Source organism: Grammomys surdaster, unplaced genomic scaffold (genome assembly GCF_004785775.1).
Source record: "Grammomys surdaster isolate TR1022 unplaced genomic scaffold, NIH_TR_1.0 126391, whole genome shotgun sequence".
Taxonomy (NCBI): domain Eukaryota; kingdom Metazoa; phylum Chordata; class Mammalia; order Rodentia; family Muridae; genus Grammomys; species Grammomys surdaster.
In genome coordinates, this window is record NW_021621185.1 from 2,008,559 (window position 1) to 2,028,711 (window position 20,153).

At 41.2% G+C, this 20,153-nt stretch overlaps 2 protein-coding genes across 4 annotated transcripts in view; both read left to right on the forward strand.

Moving 5' to 3' along the window:
- The window catches only part of Fam172a (family with sequence similarity 172 member A), a 416,134-nt gene that overhangs the window by 303,719 nt on the left and 92,262 nt on the right, over positions 1-20,153 (forward strand). The window lies entirely within an intron of this gene.
- Positions 2,418-3,818, forward strand: Pou5f2 (POU domain class 5, transcription factor 2). The gene has a single exon (XM_028760100.1). It carries the CDS (start codon positions 2,457-2,459, stop codon positions 3,462-3,464), a length of 1,008 nt encoding a protein of 335 aa, XP_028615933.1. The 5' UTR covers positions 2,418-2,456; the 3' UTR covers positions 3,465-3,818.

Genomic DNA, 20,153 nt, shown 5'->3' on the forward strand with positions numbered 1-20,153 from the left:
CTCATTAGATAGCAGTACATGCTAAGCACAAAATAAAATATGTGAGGAGGGGAAGTGAGTTATAAGGGCTGTAGTTAGCAAAGAGTGATGAGCAGTGTCCTTTTGTCTTAGGACTGTCAGAGGCACTCCTGAACAGTAATGGGACAAGGACACAGGGAAATCATTTCAGCCAGGAACAGGGGCACACAGTGTACAAATGAAACTTAGGAGAAACCAACAGGTTTTCTTCTGCTTGACCATGAGTTAAGACTGAGGAGAATGTATAATGAGGTTTAACCAGGTACTGTAAAGCTCTGAGCATCACTCGCTGTCAGCTGAAGAGAAGCGTTGCTGGCTTTGGAAGATGATTGAAGAGTGAAGTGATACCATTAGGTTTTCTGTGGTTATTTTTGGATTAGGTTTGGATGGCTTTGATGTGATCTTAGGTTATCTGTAGCAGAGTATGGAAGATGAACCTGAAAGAGAAGCAGAAGAAGATCCTGCGGCCTAAGTTAAATAAGGAAGGGAAGGTATGGCCAAGACAGCAAGTTCTGGTGTTTCAAAATGTCTGGTTTATAGGGGCTGATGCCTTGTTGATATGAGAAAATTAAAGATCAGCTGGTGTCTGATTGTAATGTCATGAGCCAGCCCTGTGGCCTCTTAAGAAGAGGCATAAAACTAGTGTAATTTGGGCCAGCAGAAATATAGATGTGGAAGTCAGAAAACCAGAGAATACTTGGCTGATACACATAAATTTTTAAAGAACAAAAATAATACTTATTCTTGCAGATACTACAGAGAACATTAGTAAAATGTAGAATTTTATGATCCTTTGGATTTGATAGCTGGAAGGCTATCACCAGTGATCTCTTAAGATTTTTTTTTTTTTAAATTGGATACTTTATTTACATTTCAGATTTTCTCCCATTTCTCCATTCCCCCCCTCACCCAGAAACCACCATCTCATCCTCGTTCCTCCTGCTTCTATGAGGATGTGTACCCACCCACCCACACACTCCCACCTCCCTGCCCTCAAATTCCCCCACACTCAGCGTCCAGCCTTCACAGGACCAAGGACCTCCTCTCCCACCTGATGTTAGATCTCCCACAATGCCATCCTCCCCTACATATACAGCTGGGGCCATGGGTCCCTCCTATGTGCTCCCAGGCTGGTGGTTTAGACCCTGGGAGCTCTGGTTGGTTGGTATTGTTGCTCTCCTCATGGGACCACAAATCCTTTCAGCTCCTTCAGTCTTCACTCTAACTCCTCCATTGGGAACCCCATGATCAGTTCAATGGTTAGCTTTGACCATCCACCTCCGTATGTCAGACTCTGGCAGACCTCTAAGGAGACAGCTATATCAGGCTCCTGTCAGCATGCGCTTCCTGGCATCCACAAAGATCAATTTCAGTAGACACTGCGAGAGACAGAGCTGTACTGTAGTTGGCTTAAAGAATTATAAGGCACGAGGCTGAAAGCTTCCAGGCATTTCATCTTCTTTACAAGTTTTTGACCTGATGTTAGATCTTTTTTCTCTTCATTTTTCCCTACTCTGGGCCTAGAGCTGGCCTGAGCTAGGGGCATGGTAGAAAGACTTAAAATGTTTGTATCTCTGGAGGGAAAGACACCTTGGATAGAAAAGCTTGGTGTTGCTGAGTTGAATAGTGCAATGGTTATTCTCAGTGTGCAGCTGCAGGTCGTGTCAGACAGAATCATGTCTCTGTGGGCCGGGGGGAAGTGGGGCTGGAAGATGACAGAGTTTGTTTTCTATTGAGTGAGGAACCTTGGGATGGGAAGCTGGATTAGAATGCATCTTTTCAGAGGTGGTGGGAGACGTGTTAATTTCATCCAGAAATTCTGCCCATGAAGGAGTGAATTGTGGTGGTACAGTGTGAGGATACATCTAAAATCTGAGGCAGAAAACTGACCCTAGTTAAAACTGAAGCTTGTGTGCATAAAGTTCTTCGGGAATAGGAACTGAGGGTATACACAGGATGGGCTGTTATCATGAAGATTATAGAGATGGAGTAGTTAATGGATGAACACATACTGTCAACTGTGCTTGAAATACAGATGGCTAATTAGTGCTCATAAAGCCAAGATGGTGGTTCAAAAGGTGTGAGTTGAAGGGGGCACCTGAGTTTTTGAGAGATTAAAGTCAATGCTGGGGTCCCAGTCAAGGATAATGATTGAGGGACCCTGATTGTATGGAGGTGCAAAGTTCCAGATTTGTACAGAGTTAGGAGTTGAAAGCAATGGTTAGGACAAGAGGCTCTGTGTTTTCAAGCCTGAGGACTCAGTAAGTTACCTCAGTCTCCAAGCCCCTGCTTCCAAACACACTTTGAGCCTGTGTCTTGCTTGCAATGCTGTCTCCGCCCACTGGGGGGCGGGGCTCGAGGGCGAGGCTAGTGGCTGTTCAGAAGCCTCGAGAGCCATCAGTTCCTACCAGACTCCTGCTGGGGGTCCCATCCACCCCATGGCCGGGCGCAGGTCTTCAAACGTCTTCCCCCTCCCAGGCAATAGTGGTGGTGGCCTGGAAGGGCCAGTTCCCATGCGAGTTGACACCCCAACCTGGTTGAGCAGCCAGGCAGCTACAAGCAGGTTAATGGTGCGGCCAGGTATGCGGCCAGGTATCTCTCCAGGCCCTGAGGTATGGGGAATACCTCTAGGTCCCTCACCTTATGAATTCCGAGGTGGGATAGCACCCTACGGAGCTTGTGAGACAAGGGCCTGGTCCCAGAGTTCCTCTGAGGATACCTGCCCAGGACCCTATATCGCTTTGAGGTACATGCCAAATTTGGCACTGCCAGAGGACGTTTCAGCCATACAGAAAGAGATGGAGCAGCTGGCCAAGGAGCTGAGACAGAAGAGGATGACCCTGGGGTACTCGCAGGCCGATGTGGGATTCGCTGTGGGAGCTATGTTTGGGAAGGTTCTCAGCCAGACAACCATATGCCGCTTCGAGGCCCAGCAGCTCAGCCTTGCCAACATGTGGAAGCTGCGACCCCTGCTGAAAATGTGGTTAGAGGAAGTAGATGAGAAGAATCTTCTGGGCATATGTAGAATGGAGATGATCCTGCAGCAGGCCCGGAAGCGGAGACGTGCAAGCAGAGAAAGACGCATTGGGAGCAATCTGGAAAAACTGTTCTTGCAATGTCCAGAGCCCACGCCCCAGCAAATCAGCTATATTGCTGGACGCCTCCGGCTGCAGAAGGACCTCGTCCAAGTGTGGTTTTCTAACCGGAGCCAGATGGGCAGTTGGCCAGCCAATGATACCTCCCGGAGGGAGAATATGGGGGCAAATGGGCCTCCTTTCCCAGGGCCACCAGTGTGCTTTCCCCTGGCACAGGGGCTCCATTTTGATTTCCCCCATTATGGGGGGTCATGTCTTACACCCCTGTACTCCTCTACCCCATTCCCTGTAAGAGGAGCCCTTTTGTCTGCCCCAACCACCACTCTGGGCCTCCCCAGGCTGTCAAGCTGAGGGGCCTACCCTGCAGGGCAATGAGAGAATAGAGAGAAGTGGGTTTTGTTTCAGGGTTAGCATTCAGTTCTCTGACTTAGTGGTAAGGGTGGGAATTGTTAAGAAAGTCTTGGGAGGGAAGTTAAAGCTTATCACTTGCTTAGTTTTGTTCTTATCTTTGTTTACCCCTGGTGTTGGCATTACAATATATTTATGGTTTTAACCTTCTGTTTCTTTTTTATTATTAATTAAAGATGCTCACTGTTCCTTATTGTTATCAGGAAACATAGTTTCTTTCTTTATAAACACAGTATAAAATTTAAAACACAAGTCACATAAGACTACTATACCAGTGTTCATTAAAAACAAGCAGAGCTTTGTACAAACACAAAATTCAGGGTAAGAGTTACTCCTTATGAAGGCCTAGAAATGCCATTAGAAAGTAGCACACAAAAGCCTTTCAGACACAGCTTCCTTGCAAGCCACCCCCTCACCCCATTCACTTTTCACAGCCGTCCAGCCAATGAATGTTTGGGTGGGTGCGGGTGTGAGGCTCTCAGCTCTGTCCTCTGCCTTCTTGATGTATGTGCACTGCCCTAGCCTTGCTTGTCCTCACATGGAAGTCATTCTAATATAAACCAGTTTGTCACCAAGGTTGATAAGGTGGACTGCCATAGCTGCAGCCCCAGTTCTCAAGCTTAGAGCTCCACTTTGTTTGTTCTTTGGGAATGCCCTTACTTTGTTTGGGGCTGAGATGTGCTTTTAAGGTCACACTTATCCTAGTTCCCAGGTGGCCTGAGTGTGAAGGCCTGGGTGCCTTCCTTCTCCTGGCTTTCACATTGACTCCACAGAAGGGTTTCCCAGCAGTCAGGCACTTAAGTCTCTTTCCAACCTGTTCTCCAGCGCTGACCTTGCAAGTTCCAGTCAGTTACTAACCTGCTGGGACAGAGTGTTGCCCCAGGATCGAGCATGGAAACTACTGGGCTTGATCCCAGCAACAGTTTGTTTTTGTTTTTTTAACATCTCTTTGCCTTTTGATTTTTCTGTTGTAAACCTGCATGCAGGATATATTAAAAACCCATCACTGGTTTGACTGGGGTAACGGCTTCTTTCTGCGTACGCATCACCTTCTGCTTCTCTGCTTTTTCCTTCATCAGGGTTCCAAAGGATTCTCCAAAGGTATTTTCAAAGATACACATTATTACTTTTATTTTGGACTTTGTTTTCCAAGTTAACTTTGTTTTTTTTATTTTTGTTCTTGGCCTTTTCCTAGTTCCTTCTGGGTCTTTTCATTATTCTTTTTTTAATGTATTTTTAAATGAATTCTTTGTTTACATGATTTTTTTTTGTCTTGTTTTGTTCTGTTTTCTGGTGCCTACGTGAGATGCCTCTGCAGAGTCAAAAGTATATGCCTGGAAAACTACATCATGACCCTTTGATCCACAATTCCAGGACTGATTTTACCAACACACATGAGTCAGACAGCTCTATTACCTCCACTTAGGATTTTCTTCCTTTCACTGAAAAAACTGATACTTCACTGTTAACTAACATGCCTGGTTAAATTTGCCATTGCCACCATTTTCTAAGTATAAATTCAGTTTGTACATCTAAATTATATTAATACTATGCAACTATAGCACTATCCTGTTCCAATTCCATGTCACAGTTCTAAAACATAAAGTCTGTAACCACTAAGCACTAACTCCTTCCTCCTCCCCCAGCCCATCTGCTTTGTGACTCTGAATTTGTGGACTCTAGACAATTATATTAGTAGGTTCATCTAATGATTGTGCCCTGTGTCTGACTTCACCTGACACACTTTCAAGGCTCATATATGTTGCAGTATTTACCACTTGATTCTGTTGTATGACTGGATAAGACTCTGCTGCATAAGTTCACATGCTTTGTGTAAAACTCAGCCCTTGGTTAGCCCTCTGCAGTCCACTGAGCAGAGTGCAGCCAGGAAGAGATGTAGGAAATACCTGCTTTCAGTTCTCTTGAATAAACACCTAGAGATGGAACTGCTGAATCAGCTGATTCTTTTAACTTATTTATTTTCTTTTAATAATATTTTATTAATTCTTTGAGAATTTCATTCAATGTATTGTTTATATTTTTTCCAAGCACCCAGGTCATCCAAAATCCATCCCCATCTCTCTACCATCCCAGTTGGTGTTTTCTCTCAATCTCCCTCTCACTCCATCCCAGTTTTCGATGCCCAAATAGTCTTTGAGTGTAGGGCCTGCTTTGATGTGGGTTCAGCCTACACGAGGTCAAATCAGTAAGGAACACTGACTCTCCTTCTCCCAGCAGCTGTAGAACGCCCAGCGATCATCAGTGGTGGGACAGTGCATGCTCGCCCTGCCTTCTCCTGGCTGGTATTTTCTCTGCTCAAGCTTCAAGGTTGTGGGCATCCTGTCACAGTCACTTTAGTTCTGTGCAGAATCCCTGTGGTGTACAGAGGACATTTTTCCCTGTAGTCATCCACCACCCCTCACTTTTACAGCCTTGCCACCACATCCCCTCATCCACAGAGAGTCGTGAGCCTTTGGGGGAGTGGTTTGATACAGATGTCCTATTTAAAGATGAGCACCCTGCAGTCTCTTATTCTCTGCATGTTGACCAATCGTGGGTCTCTGTTAATTGACAGCTATTGCAGGATTATTAACTTGTCGAGATACTTCCAAAGGTCTTCCTCAGCAGATGTGCCATTCTGAATCCTCTCAAGGAATATATAGGTTCAGTTCTCCAAGACCCTGTCAACACTTGTTACCCCCACATGTTCCCATTATTCCCATCCTAGTGGATGTGAAGTGATAGTTGTGAGTGGCATAGTTTGCATTTTCTCCAATGAATGGCATTTTGCATATGATACTAAGCTCATATGCCAATTGCCCATTTGTATTTCTCTTCTTTGAAGAAATGTTGATTCAGTTATTTTTCCCTGTTTTTAAACTGGTACATTTTACCTTACATATTATTAAAATCTTTTTTTCTTGTAACAGTTTAAATTTACATTAAGTAGCAGTTTCTTATATTCTCTTTTACAGTCTCACACTTGCTATTTAATTTTTATTGTTTATATTATTTATTTACATTTCAAATGTTATCCCCTTCCCAGTTTTCTCTCCATAAGTTCTCTGTCCCATTCCCCCTCCCCCTGCTTCTATGAATGTGCTCCCTCACCTACCCACGCACTCCCACCCTCTCACCCTGGCATTCCCCTACACTGGGGCATCAAGCCTTCATAGGACCAAGAACCTCTTCTCCCATTGATGCCAGATAAGGCCATCCTCTGCTACATATGGTGCTGGAGCCATGGGCCCCTCTATGTGTACTTTTTGGTTGGTGTTGTAGTCCCTGGGAGCTCTAGGAGTGGGGAGTGAGGTGTCTGGTCTGTTGATAATCTTATTCTTCCTATGGGGTTGTAAACCCCTTCAGTTCCTTCAGTCCTTCCTTAACTCCTCCATTGGGGTCCCCAAGTTCAGTCCAATGGTTGGCTGCAAGCATCCTCATCTGTATTGGTCAGGCTCTGGCAGAGCCTCTCAAGAGACAGCAATATCAGGCTCCTGTCAACAAGCACTTCTTGGCATCAGCAATAGTGTCTAGCTTTGGTGGATGTATATGGGGTGAATCCCCAGGTGAGGCAGTCTCTGGATGACCTTTCAGTCTGTGCTCTACAATTTGTGCCCGTATTTCCTTTAGACAGGAGCAATTCTGGGTTACAGCTTGTGAGATAGATGAGTGGCCCCCTCCCTCAACCAGGGGCCGTGCCTAACCTCTGGATATGATGGCCTCTACAGGTTTTCCCACCCCTTTGTTGGGTATTTCAGCTAATGTCATCCCCATTGGATCCCGGGAGCTACTTGGTTTCCTGGCATCTGGAAATTTTTGGTGGCTATCCCCAGTTCCTCATCCCCCATTGCTACATACCTCTGTTCAATTTCCTGATCCTCTGTTCTTACTTTCCCTCTCCTCCAACACCTGATCCTGCCCCTCTTTCCCCTCCCCCTCCTTCTTTACTCCCAAGTCCCTCCTATCCTCTACATTCCATGATTATTTTGTTCTCCCTTCTAAGTAGGACTGAAGCAGCCACATTTTGGTCTTCCTTCTTCTTGAGTTGTATCCTGGGTATTCTGAGCTTTTGGGCTAATATCCACTTATCAGTGAGTGAATACCATGTGTGTTCTTTTGTGACTAGGTTACCTCACTCAGGATGATACTTTGATGATACTTTCTAGTTCCACCCATTTGCCTAAGAATTTCACAAATTCATTGTTTTCAATAGCTGAGTAATACTCCATTGTATAAATGTACCACATTTTCTGTATCCATTCCTCTGTTGAAGGGCATCTGGGTTCTTTCCAGCTTCTGGCTATTATAAATATGGCTGCTATGAACACAGTGGTGCATATGTCCTTTTTATATGTTGGGGCATCTTCTGGGTATATGCCCAGGAGTGGTATAGCTGGGTCCTCAGGTAATGCTATGTCCAATTTTCTGAGGAACTGCCAGACTGATTTCCAGAGTGGTTGTACCAGCTTTCAATCCCACCAACAATGGAGGAGTGTTCTGCTTTCTCAAAATCCATGCCAGCATCTGCTGTCACCTTGGTTTTTGATCTTAGCCATTCAGAATAGTGTGAGGTGGAATCTCAGGGTTGTTTTGATTTGCATTTCTCTAATGACTAAGGATGTTGAACATTTCTTTAGGTGCTTCTTTGCCACTCAAGATTCCTCAGTTGAGAATTCTCTTTGTGGCTCTTTACTGTGGGGCCGCGTAAGAGTATCCTGGTTCGTGGCTGGGCATGAGCCTGGAACCCCGAGACTCTAAGTGAAAAATGGCAGGTGTTCAGCCAAGTCCCCAGAAGGCAGAGTACCCACACGCTGTCTCGTCTCCATAGACCTACATTGTTCAGTCTCGTAAGCCATTACAGCCCCTCCCAACATGTCATTGGGATTTGCCTTCTCCAAAGCCTCCAGCCTCTGGAACCTTAGACTTCTTCCTGTATGTGGGACCCGCAGTGTGGAAACCTGCCCCCTGGGATACCTCCACCACCATGGCTACATTTTCCCACATTTTACCCCAATTTCAATAGAGTTATTTGGCTCTCTGGAGTCTTAACTTGTTAAGTTCTTTGTATATATTGGATATTAGCCCTCTATCAGTTGTAAGATTGGTAAAGATCTTTTTCCAGTCTATAGGTTGCCATTTTGTCCTGATGACAGTGTCCTTAGCCTTACAAAAGCTTTTCAATCCATCAATGTAATCCACTATATAAACAAACTCAAATTTAAAAAAAAACACATGATTATCTCATTAGATGCTGAAAAAGCATTTAACAAAATACAACACCCCTTCATGGTAAAAGTTTTGCAAAGATCAGGAAATCAAGACCCCTCCATAAACACAGTAAATGCAGTATACAACAAACCAGTAGCCAATATCAAACTAAATGGAGAGAAACTTGAAGCAATCCCACTACAATCTGGGACTACACAACGTTGCCCACTCTCTCCCTATCTATTCAATATAATATTTGAAGTTCTAGCTAGAGCAATTAGACAACAAAAGGAGGACAAAGGGATACAAATTGGAAAGGAAGAAGTCAAAATATCACTATTTGCAGATGATATGATAGTATACTTAAGTAACCATAAAAATTCTACCAGCAAACTCCTTCAGCTGATAAACAACTGTAGCAAAGTGGCTGGATATAAACTTAACTCAAACAAATTAGTAGCCTGCGTCTACTTAAAGGATAAATGGGCTGAGAAAGAAATTAAGGACACAGCACCCTTCACAATAGGTCACAAATAATATAAAATACCTTGGTATGACTCTAACCAGGCAAGTGAAAGATCTGTAAGACAAGAACTTCAAGCATCTGAAGATGTCAAAATCTTTATCACATAATAAGTTGCAAATACTTTCTCTCATTCTGTGGATTGTCCTTTTACTCTTCATATGATAGATAAAGGTCTTTAATTTGATGTGATGGCCTAGTTATAGATACAAGATGTTGTGAGCCTACAGTTCTTTATATAGTATGATAAGGAAAAATCACAGAAATAAAAAATTTGATTCCTAGGTTCACTGGAATGTAAATTGGTGCCACCTTCATGAAAGGCTGTTGCATAATTCACTTGAAACCTTTTGCTTTTCCATGGTCCATCATTTTAACATGTAAGGGTATTTATGAGAAGGTGCTTGGTGTGTGCGTGAAAAAAATTCAGAGATAAGAGTGAGGTTTACAATATTTCCTTTAAGTACTTGGTATTTACTTCTGTTATTATTTTGACATGGATCTCACTGTGTAGCCTGGATTAGCTTTGAACTAGGATTACACTCTTGTCCACTACATTCAGTCAGTGCTAAGAAATTTTTTTCCTTCCTGTTTAATTGAAGATAGACTTTTATACAGTATATTCTGTTTATATTTTCCTCCCATAGCTCCTCCCAGAACCTCATACCTCCCAGCCATCTAAATCCTCTCTCTCTCTCTCTCTCTCTCTCTCTCTCTCAAAACACACACATACACACATACACACACATACACATACACACATACACACACACATACACACACATACACACACATACACACATATACACACACACATACACACACACATACACACATACACACACACATACACACATACACACACACACATACACACACACGCATACACACACACACACATACACACACACACATACACACACACACACATATATTAGAAACCAAAACAGGCAACAACAACAAAATAACATAATAGAACAAAATAAACAAAAAAATAGAGCTGAAGAAAATACACAAGAAACATATACAGACAGAGAAACACACACACACATACAGAAATTTCATAAAAACACAGAATTAAAATTGATATTATATAAGAAAAAGGTAGTTTAAAAAATGCCCAGACAAAGCATTATGAGACAAAAAAAAAAGACTCCAAAAATATTGTTGAGTTCATTATGACTGTCAACTGCTAGCCATAAGGCTTGTCTTCAAGTGTGGTTTGTAACCTAATAAAACTCCACTGAAGAAAACTAACTTTGCAATCAGTTGTCAATTGGTATTGGTAAAAGGTGGGGGCTCAAGTCCACTTCTACACTTGGTCCTAGGACCCCACCAGCCTTAGACCTGAACTGTCCCTGTGCATGCTGTCCCAGTCTCTTCGAGTTCTTATGTTTGTCAATCCTTTTGTTTCTAAAAGACTTTGTTTCCTTGATTTTCCTATCCCCAAGTCCTCTCTGAAAAGTTACCTGAGTACCAAGGATAATATAATGTATTAGTTAGAGTTTTACTGCTGTGATATATATATAACAAAAACAGACACCATGACCAAGGCAACTCTCATAAAGACAACATTTAATTGGGGCTGGCTTACAGGTTCAGAGATTCAGTCCATTATCATCAAGGCCGGAACATGGCAGCACCCAGGCAGGCATGGAGCAGGAGAAGCTACAAGTTGTACCTCTTTATCTGAAGGCTGCAACAGAATACTGGCTTCCAGGCAGCTAGGGTAAGGGTCTTAAAGGCCATACCCACAGTAACACACATCCTCCAACAAGGCCACAGCTTCTAATAGTGCTATTCATGGTATAGAGACATCCCATTTAGGACTGAGCCTTTCAAGGTCTCTTATTCTCCACATATTGTCCAGTTATTAACTATAGGAGGAGGCTTCTCTGCTGATGGCTGAGGAAGACAGTGACCTATGAGTTTAGCAGAATTAATTGTTGTTATAATTATTACTGTTCTTTTAGCAGAGGAGTAGTATTTGAATTTTCTCTAGGACTGTGACCTATATACTCCCACTGTCAGGCATGGTTTTCATCCCATTGAGTGGGTCTTAAATCCAAGCAGAGAGTAGTTGGTTACTTCCACAACCTTTGTACCACTAGTGCACCAGACTACCTGCAGGCCTGTCACCACTGCAGATAGATTTTGTAGCTGTGCTGATGTCTGTCTTTCTCCTCTGATAATGTACAGAGTGCCTTCTAGTACCATGAACACTAGTAGGGGTGAAGGCTTCAGTTATGATCTAGCTAACCTTTTCTATATTCAATAATATACATAGGTATTGCCTTCAGCAATACAGCATTACCATCAGTTTGTGAAAAAGAAGCAATAGCCTTGGCTATAGCCTGAGTTGCTCCTATGGGGTTCCTTTGGCCAACAACTCAATTAGATATAACCCATTCCTGGCAACTGAGATTTCACTTACTTGCAAGAGATGTCAGTGATTTATACATATGTACATGTATATATATATATATATATATATATGGTAGGTTTCCTTACAGCCCTTTGGAGGGCCTTCAGACTTAGATGGCCTTCCCTGTGCTCCCTCCCTTGCAGTCCTCTTCCCTTCCCCAATTCCATCTAATCCTCCCGTTCCAGACTCATCCCCCACCTTGTCCATTCACTACTCGGTATTTGATTTTGTCATCCTTGTCCATTCATTACTCTGTATTTGATTTTGTCATCCTTTGGAGTTCATTCTCTCCCCACCAATCCTTACTCTATACCAAACCTCGGTGGTTATAGGGACTTGTAGCCTGCTTTCTGAAGACTTACCAGATAATATATACATATAAACAAATACATGCCATGTTTGTTTGGAGGGGTCTGAGTGATCTCATTGATTATAAATTTTTCTGGCTCTATCCATTTGTCTGTAAATTTCATTGTTTTGTTTTTCTAAACAGCTGAGTAATATTTCATTGTATAACTGGTACTGTTTTCTTTGTCCATTTGATAATTATATAGGCTAATTTCAATTTCTAGCTATTATGAATAAAGCAGAAATGACCATGACTGAGCAAGTGTCTGTGTAGTTGGATGTGGAGTCCTTTGGATGTGTGCCCACAAGTAGCTAGATCTTGAGGCAGATCGATTTAGAGCTTCTTGACAAACTGCCACACTGATTTCTGTAGTGGCCGCAACATGTTTGTACCAGCAGCAACAAGAAATAAGCGTTCCGCTTTCTCCATACCCTGGCCAAAGTGAGGTGTCATTTTTTAGTTTATTTATTCATTTATCTTGACCACTTTTAGTGAGGTAATATGAAATATCAATGTAGCTTGATTTGCATTTCCCTGATGACCAAGGATGTTGAACATTACTTAAGTGATTCTTAGCCATTTGAATTTCCTCTTTTAGGAATTCTCTTTTTAAAACCGCACCCCATTTTAACAGGATTATTTGTTTTCTTGATGTCCAGTTTTTGAATGGTATGTTTTAGGTATTAGCTTTATATTAGGTATGTAGTTGGTTAAAAAAACAAAACTTACTCTATAACCTACTGCTTTGTTCAAATGACAGTGTATTTTGCCATTCAGAGGCTTTTTGGTTTCATGAGCCTCCACTTATTAATTATTGTTCTTAGTACCTATACTATTTAATAAGTTCAAAACTATCCACACTTTCTCTTCTATTAAATTCTGTGTATTTGGTCTTATACTGAGGTCTTTGATCTATTTGGAGTTGAGTTTTATACAGAGTAATAAATATGGGTCTATTTTCATTCTTCTACATTCAGCCATCCAACTTGATGAGCAGCTTATTGAAAGTATGGTGTTTTCCAGTATGAATTTCAGGCTTCTTTCTCAAATATCAGGTGTCCATAAGTATGTAGACTTATGTCTAGGTCTTAAATGTATTCTTTTGATCAGTGTTTCTGTTTTTATATCTATGCCATGATGTTTTTATTGCTAGAGCTCTCCAGTATAATTTGAGATCAAGGATGATGAACCTTCAGCAGTTCTTTCATTATTCAAGAATTTTGTTTTGGTTTTGTGTTTTGTTTGTTTTGTTTTTGGTCTCCTGGATTTTTTGTGTTTCTGTATGAAGCTGAAAATTGTCCATTTATCTGAGAAGAATTGTGTTGGAATTTTTATAGGGATTGTATTGAATCTATAGATTGCTATTGGTACGATGGCCATTTTCACAATATTAATCCTACCAATCCATGAGCATGGGAGATGTTTCCATCTTCTTATAATTTCTTTAATTTGTTTCCCTAGTATATTAAATCTTTGAATCTTATAAGCCTTTATCTTTGCTGGAAGTATTTGCCACCTGTAGAAGTTTTCTGATGGCATTTTTAAGGTCTTTTATGTGTAAAATTGTATTGTCTATAAGTAAAGATATTTTGACTTTGCCTTCTCCCTGTCTTACTGCTTAAGCTAAGATAACAAGTACTATATTGAGTAGGTATGGAGAGAATATATATTCCTGTCTCCTTCTCACTTTAGTGGAAATGCTTTGTGTTCCTCCTTGTTTGGGTGGCTGTCAGCGCTGGGCTTACTGCACGTTGCCTTTATTATGTGAGGTAGAGCTCTTGGCTCCCTAGTCTCTCCAGGACTGTTTGTCAGAGGCTTTTTCTGCATCTAATGAGATGATCATGTGGTCTTGTCTTTCAGTCTGGTTATGTGGTGGCTTACATTCATGAATTTACATACGTTCCAACAGTATTTGAGGAAAACCTGTAAGAAATTTAACGTTCCAGAATTACCCCCAGTCATGTTTGTCTCTAAAATAGTAGTTTCTCATTATAAAGCACTTCCTAAAAGTATAAATATAACCTTTTCAATTTTGGTAGGTTTTGTTATTTCCATAAAAGACATTTCTGTAAACAACTTGTATACATATCTATATACACACAGATACAAATACATCTGATATGTTAGGGATAAGAAGATATTGCTAAAAACATAATATTTTAGGGATATTTAAAAATCAAATGTCCATTAATTCAAGAGTAGTATTGCTCAGGAAGTAAAGACACCTGTACATATGTCTGTCATATGTCTGTATTCCTGTACATCACGGAAATTTAAAATTTCTATCTGTGTGTTTATATACCTTTGTGTAGTTAACTCATATATAAAATATAATATAACCCAAATCACTTCCATGTTTCAAAATGTTTATTTTCTGATTTAAAAAGTATACAAAAGCACAAAATTCTGCTTTTAACACAGAACCATCGGTGCATGTCATTTTTTAACCAAAAAAAAAAAAAATTGAAAGTAAGATCTAGTGATTTGTAAGTTGAAAGGTAGGGTCAGTTTCTAGAATTATGTCTCCATCTCATTGAAGCCATCCTGGTACACAGTAGAATCCTTAAGCCAAGCCCTGGTGACATCAGAGAATGAGTCTACAGCAGCCCAGGGAGACTCAGAATTCTTGCCATGAGTTCTTGGCCACTCTGCTTCCTCTCTGCAGCTGATAGACCTACTGTGAATTCTGCACAGAATCATCCGCTTTGGCTTGAACTTGGACATCCTAGGCTTCCCTCTGTCAGGTTCCAGCAAAATTACAAAGTACACCTACCTATGTATTCTTCCACTGTCTGACAACCAAAGACTCATTTGAAACAGTAAAACTTGTGGCCTTCTCATAAAGTCACTACATTTCAAATTCATTGCTCCCCAAACTGTACAGCCTATATGTGATTTCTTCTGCGAGAGAATGACTGTATTGGTTCCTAATTACTCCTCTCTTTCCTTTCAGCATTAGTGGACTAGGATCTTTTCTAGTACTGAGTACAGTTACCACAGAGGTTATGATATATGCTTATTTAATTTGATTTATTATTCTAGAATGGATGGTAATGAACAAATTTAAGACTCTTACTGACTGAGTAATATAAAATCTTTTCTATAAGTCAGAATCCAGGCTTTTATTAAGGATCTTTTTAGAGGCTTAGGCACAAGGGTTAGAGAAAAAGACACTGAGAACTTAATAGGACATACATGACTGTGGGCTGCTCTAGGAAAGTCACCCTCTTGTCTTTATATATAGAATTCTGCTTTTAATGCACAACCCTCTGTGCTTGTCAGTTTTGAAGCAACTAAAAATTTACAAATGAAATCTATTGATTTGTAAGTTGAAAAGCTAGGTCAGTTTCTGGATTTCTGTCTCCATCCAGTTGAAACCATCCTGGTACACAGTAGAATCCTTAAGTCTTAAATACTTAAAATTCACTACTGTCATACAAACTACTGTAGTAGTTCTTGTTTTCTTGTAATATTTTTATTTATTCTTTGAGAATTTCATACATATGTACCATGATTTTATTATATGCCCTCTGCCCTCACTCCCTGTTCACCCAGGCTTCCCCCAACATATCCTTTTACCAATTTTATGCCCTATCCTTTTAATATTTTATAAACTGCTGAATCCAGTTGAAAATTTTAATATAAATCATTTAACTCAAAAGCAAATTTACGTTAGTATACCATTTCCTTAACCTGTCGGACAATGACGTGCTGTGGAGTAGCTGGATGAACCATCTAGCATGATGTAATTTACACATCCAGAATCTCTCTTCACACGCTTCTGGAGGCTGGACTGGAGATCTAGTGTGGGTTGATTGGTTCTTTCTGAGAGCACTGAGGGAAGGATCTGCTTCAGGATTATCTCTTTGGATTACAGATGACCTTCTTCTTGCATCTTTATTGCTGCCGCCGCCGCCGCCTTCTTCTTCTTCTTCTTCTTCTTCTCCTTCTCCTTCTCCTTCTCCTTCTCCTTCTCTTTCTCCTTCTCCTCCTTCTCCTTCTCCTTCTTCCTCTTCCTCTTCCTCTTCCTCCTCTTCTTCTTCCTCTTCTTCTGACTTCTGATTTTTTTACAATCCAGTTGTTGCCACCCTCCCACAATTTCTCATCACATTCCTCCTTCCCCCGTCTCCAAGAGGATGGCCCTGCCCCATGCAAGACCTCCCCACTTCCTGGGACCTCAAGTCTCTCAAGGGTTAGGCTAATCTTCTTCCACTGAGGCCAGACCAGGCAGTCCTCTGCTGTATATGTGTCAGGGGCCTCAGACCAGCTAGTGTATGCTGCCTGGTTGGTGGCTCAGTGTCTGAGAGATCTCACAGGTCTGAGTTAGTTGAGTCTGCTGGTCTTCCTATAGGGCTGCCCTCCTCCTCAGCTTCTTACAGTCTTTCCCTAATTCAACCACAGGGGTCCCCAACTTCAATCCAATGGTTGGGTGTAAGTATCTGCTTCTATCTCAGTCTGCTGCTTGTCAGGCCTCTCAGAGGGCAGCCATGCTAGGCTCCTGTCTGTAAGCACACCATAGCATCAGCAGTAGTGTCAGGTCTTGGTGCCCCACCTCCCAAGAGATGGATCAGTAGTTGGGCTGGTTACTGGATCGCCTTTCCTTCTGTCTCTTCTCCATTTTTGTCTGTGCAGCTCTTTTAAACAGGAACAATTCTGGGTCAGAGGTTTTGACTGTGGGGTGGCAACCCCATCCCTCCATTTTATGCCCTGTCATTCTACTGGAGGTGGTTTTTGAGAATTCCCTCTCCCCACTTTTCCTCTAAGGTCTGTCCCTTTGACTGCTGAAATTCTCTCACCTCCTAGATCTCTGGTATTTTCTAGAAAGGCCTCCACCTCCCACCACCCCTTGAAATTGCATATTTCCATTCATTCTGCTGGCCCTAAGAGCTTCTCTCCTGTTCTTCCCCAATAATTGATCATGTTCCCCTTTCCTCCTCCCCCTCCCCTCTCCCACCCAGGTCCCTCCCTCCCTCTGCCTCCCATCATTCCTTTCTTCTCCCTCCCAAGTGGGATTGAAACATCCTCACTTGAGTCCTTCTGCTTGTCAGCCTTCAAGAGTTCTATGGACTCTATCCTCAGTATTCTGTACTTTTTTTTTTTTGGCTAATATCCAGTTATTAGTGAGTACATCCCATGCATGTCTTTTTGTGTCTGAGTTATCTCACTCAGGATGATATTTTCTACTTCCATCCATTTGCCCTCAAAACTCCTGATGTCCTTGTTCTTAATAGCTGAAGAGTATTCCATTGTATAAGTGAACCATATTTTCTGTATCCATTCTTCCATTGTGGGACATCTGTGTTCTTTCTAGCTTCTGGCTATTACAAATAAGGCTGTTATGAACATAATGGAGCATGTGCCCCTCTTGTATGGTGGAACATCTTTTGGGTATATGCCCAAGAGTGATATAGCTGGGTCTTCAGATAAATCTATTTCCAGGTTTCTTTTTTTTTTTTTTTTTTTTTGGAGTGAAGAATACTTGGGAATTTATTTCTTAAAGTTTTTCTTAAAGGTTTAAGTTTGAGATTTTATAAATGTGAAAGTTGTTTTTTTTATTATTATTATTTTTTATTTTTATTGGATATTTTATTTACATTTCAGATGTTATCCCCTTACCCCATTCCCCGCCCCACATGTCCAGGTCTCTGAAGAACCTCTAGATTGATTTCCAGAGTGGTTGTATCAGTTTGCAATCCCACCAGCAATGGAGGAGTATTCCTCTTTCTCCACATCCTCGACAACATGTGCTGTTACCTGAGTTTTTGATCTTATCCATTCTGATTGGTCTAAGGTGTAATCTCTGGGTTGTTTGGATTTGCATTTCCCTGATCACTTAGGACTTTGAACATTTCTTTAAGTGCCATTCGGAATTTTTCTGTTTTGAATTCTCTGTTTAGTTCTATACCCCATTTTTTGATTGGATTGTTTGCTTGTTTGGAGGTTAGCTTATTAAATTTTTCATATATTTTGAATATTAGCCCTCTATTGGATGTGGGTTAGTCAAGATTTTTTTCCCCAATCTGTAGATGTCTTCTTCACATCTCTTTTTTTTCGTAAGGCTGTGAGTCTATTTGTTTGCAGCCTACTGTAATAACCTCTTTTTAGTTAACTTTCTGTAAAGATCTTATCTCTAAACAGTCATAATCAGGAGCTAATACTTCAGTCTATAAATATTTGGGGGGATTCTGTTTGTCCCATAAATGAACAAAAATTTAAACTAAATTGAAATGTTTATACAGTCACACAATAGTTGATTTATTACTTGGGTTGTGGGTACATGTACATTTATATCATATAAGTGTTTGTTTTGAGGTTTTGGTATGAGTTTAATAACCCACTGCCCCTGTCACTTTAAACAAGTGACTTCACTTAAAACCCTTAGTTTATGTGTAGAAATCAAAGAAGAAAAGTTGATAATAAATATGGATAATATTGAAAGAAATCTTCAGGAAATTTATGTCTGTTCTGTAGCACTCAATAATTTTTTTCTTCATGATTCTGCTGTCATAACTTACCTATACTTCATTTACATCTCACAGAAAACATTCTTTTGCAGTTCTGAGACCCATCATATGAACAACACATACCCCCAACTATTGAAAAAGGATACTCACAGTTTTCCAGAAAACTTTTATAATGAAAAATGTCATTGATGATGATGATAATGGCTGAAATATAATTATAAAGCTGGATTTGGAGGCACACACCTTTAGCCTCTGCATTCAGGAGGCTGAGGTAGACAGATCTCTGTGGGTTCAAAGGCAAGCCTGAATTACATATTGAGTTTCAGGCCAGCCAGGGCTACAAAGTGATACCCTGTCTCAAAAATAAAAAAAAATTGGAAAATCTGTTTCTTTATCAGACAGTTGACAACTAGGTAAAGGACAAATGCTAATATTTTTCCCTAAAGGATTCAGATAGAACCTTTCAGAAAACCATATAGCATGATCTATTTTAAATGAATAATCTCTAATGTTTCCAGCCTACAAGTACAGAATGTTCATAGGTAAGAGCAAAGCGATATGTGTGACTTCAGAACTCGGTACACACTGCAGGTGTGGGCAGAGCAGGACGGCACTAGTCATCGGACTGAATAGTACAGAAGTGTTCCTTCTTTATCACCTTGCTTCTCATTTATCCTCCTAGAAGCAAGCTTTAGCCTTCCACTGTTGATACAATTCTTCATGGAATGTGTCTATCATTTGGATGTAGAAAAGTCCAGATGTCCTCCAAGGGCTACATATTAAAGTCTTGGTCTCCACCTTGGTCCAACTGGGAGATGGTGGCCCTAATGGGAAGGCTTCCGTGAGGAGGAGGAGCCCTGGCCTCACTTCTTCATCTTTTTGCATTCTGAACCTAAGAGGAATGCCTTTACTCTACCACATGTCCCCACCACTGTGTGCTCCTTCCTCTAAGGCTCAGAGCCAGCAAGGCCAGCTGACTGTGGACTAAAATCTTCAAAACAGTGAGCTCAAATTAACCTTTTCTCTGTAAAAGTTTATTATCTCAGGTATCTGTCACTGTAACAGAAATTGGACTTGGATTAATATCCACCCCTCTCTGGCTTTTCTGAAATCTTCTATTCCTGCTTTCTAGGGCTGTCAGGGTATCTCAAAGTAGGTGCTTAAAGGAGAAGCTATTGTCCAGGAGGCTGAAAGTCTCAGAGGAAGATGTCGGTGGGACTGGTCTGTTGGCAAACTGTAAGCCAAGGGTGTCCTCTGTCCCTCTCTCCTTGCATGAAATCACCTTCTGTGACTCTTTATATCACCTCCCTTCCCTACATATCTTCATTCATATTATAGAAGACACTAATCATATTCATATGCTTAGTGCTCGACCCGTCCTAGTGTTTCCTTGAAATTGATGATATGTTAAGGTACCTGAAGGGACCACAATTCAACCCGCACATCTACCACTCCCAGGGAAAATCTGGGAAGACAGTTGGACAGAAGACAGTTGGACAGAAGACAATGTCCCTACAGAAGAATTAAATGGGAAATAACCCCATGATGAAAAAGAAAATTTATTAATCATAGTCACAGTCACACTATTTCTGCTTTACACTCTATCTTTTGGCTCGCTCTCTCTCTCTCTCTCTCTCTCTCTCTCTCTCTCTCTCTCTCTCTC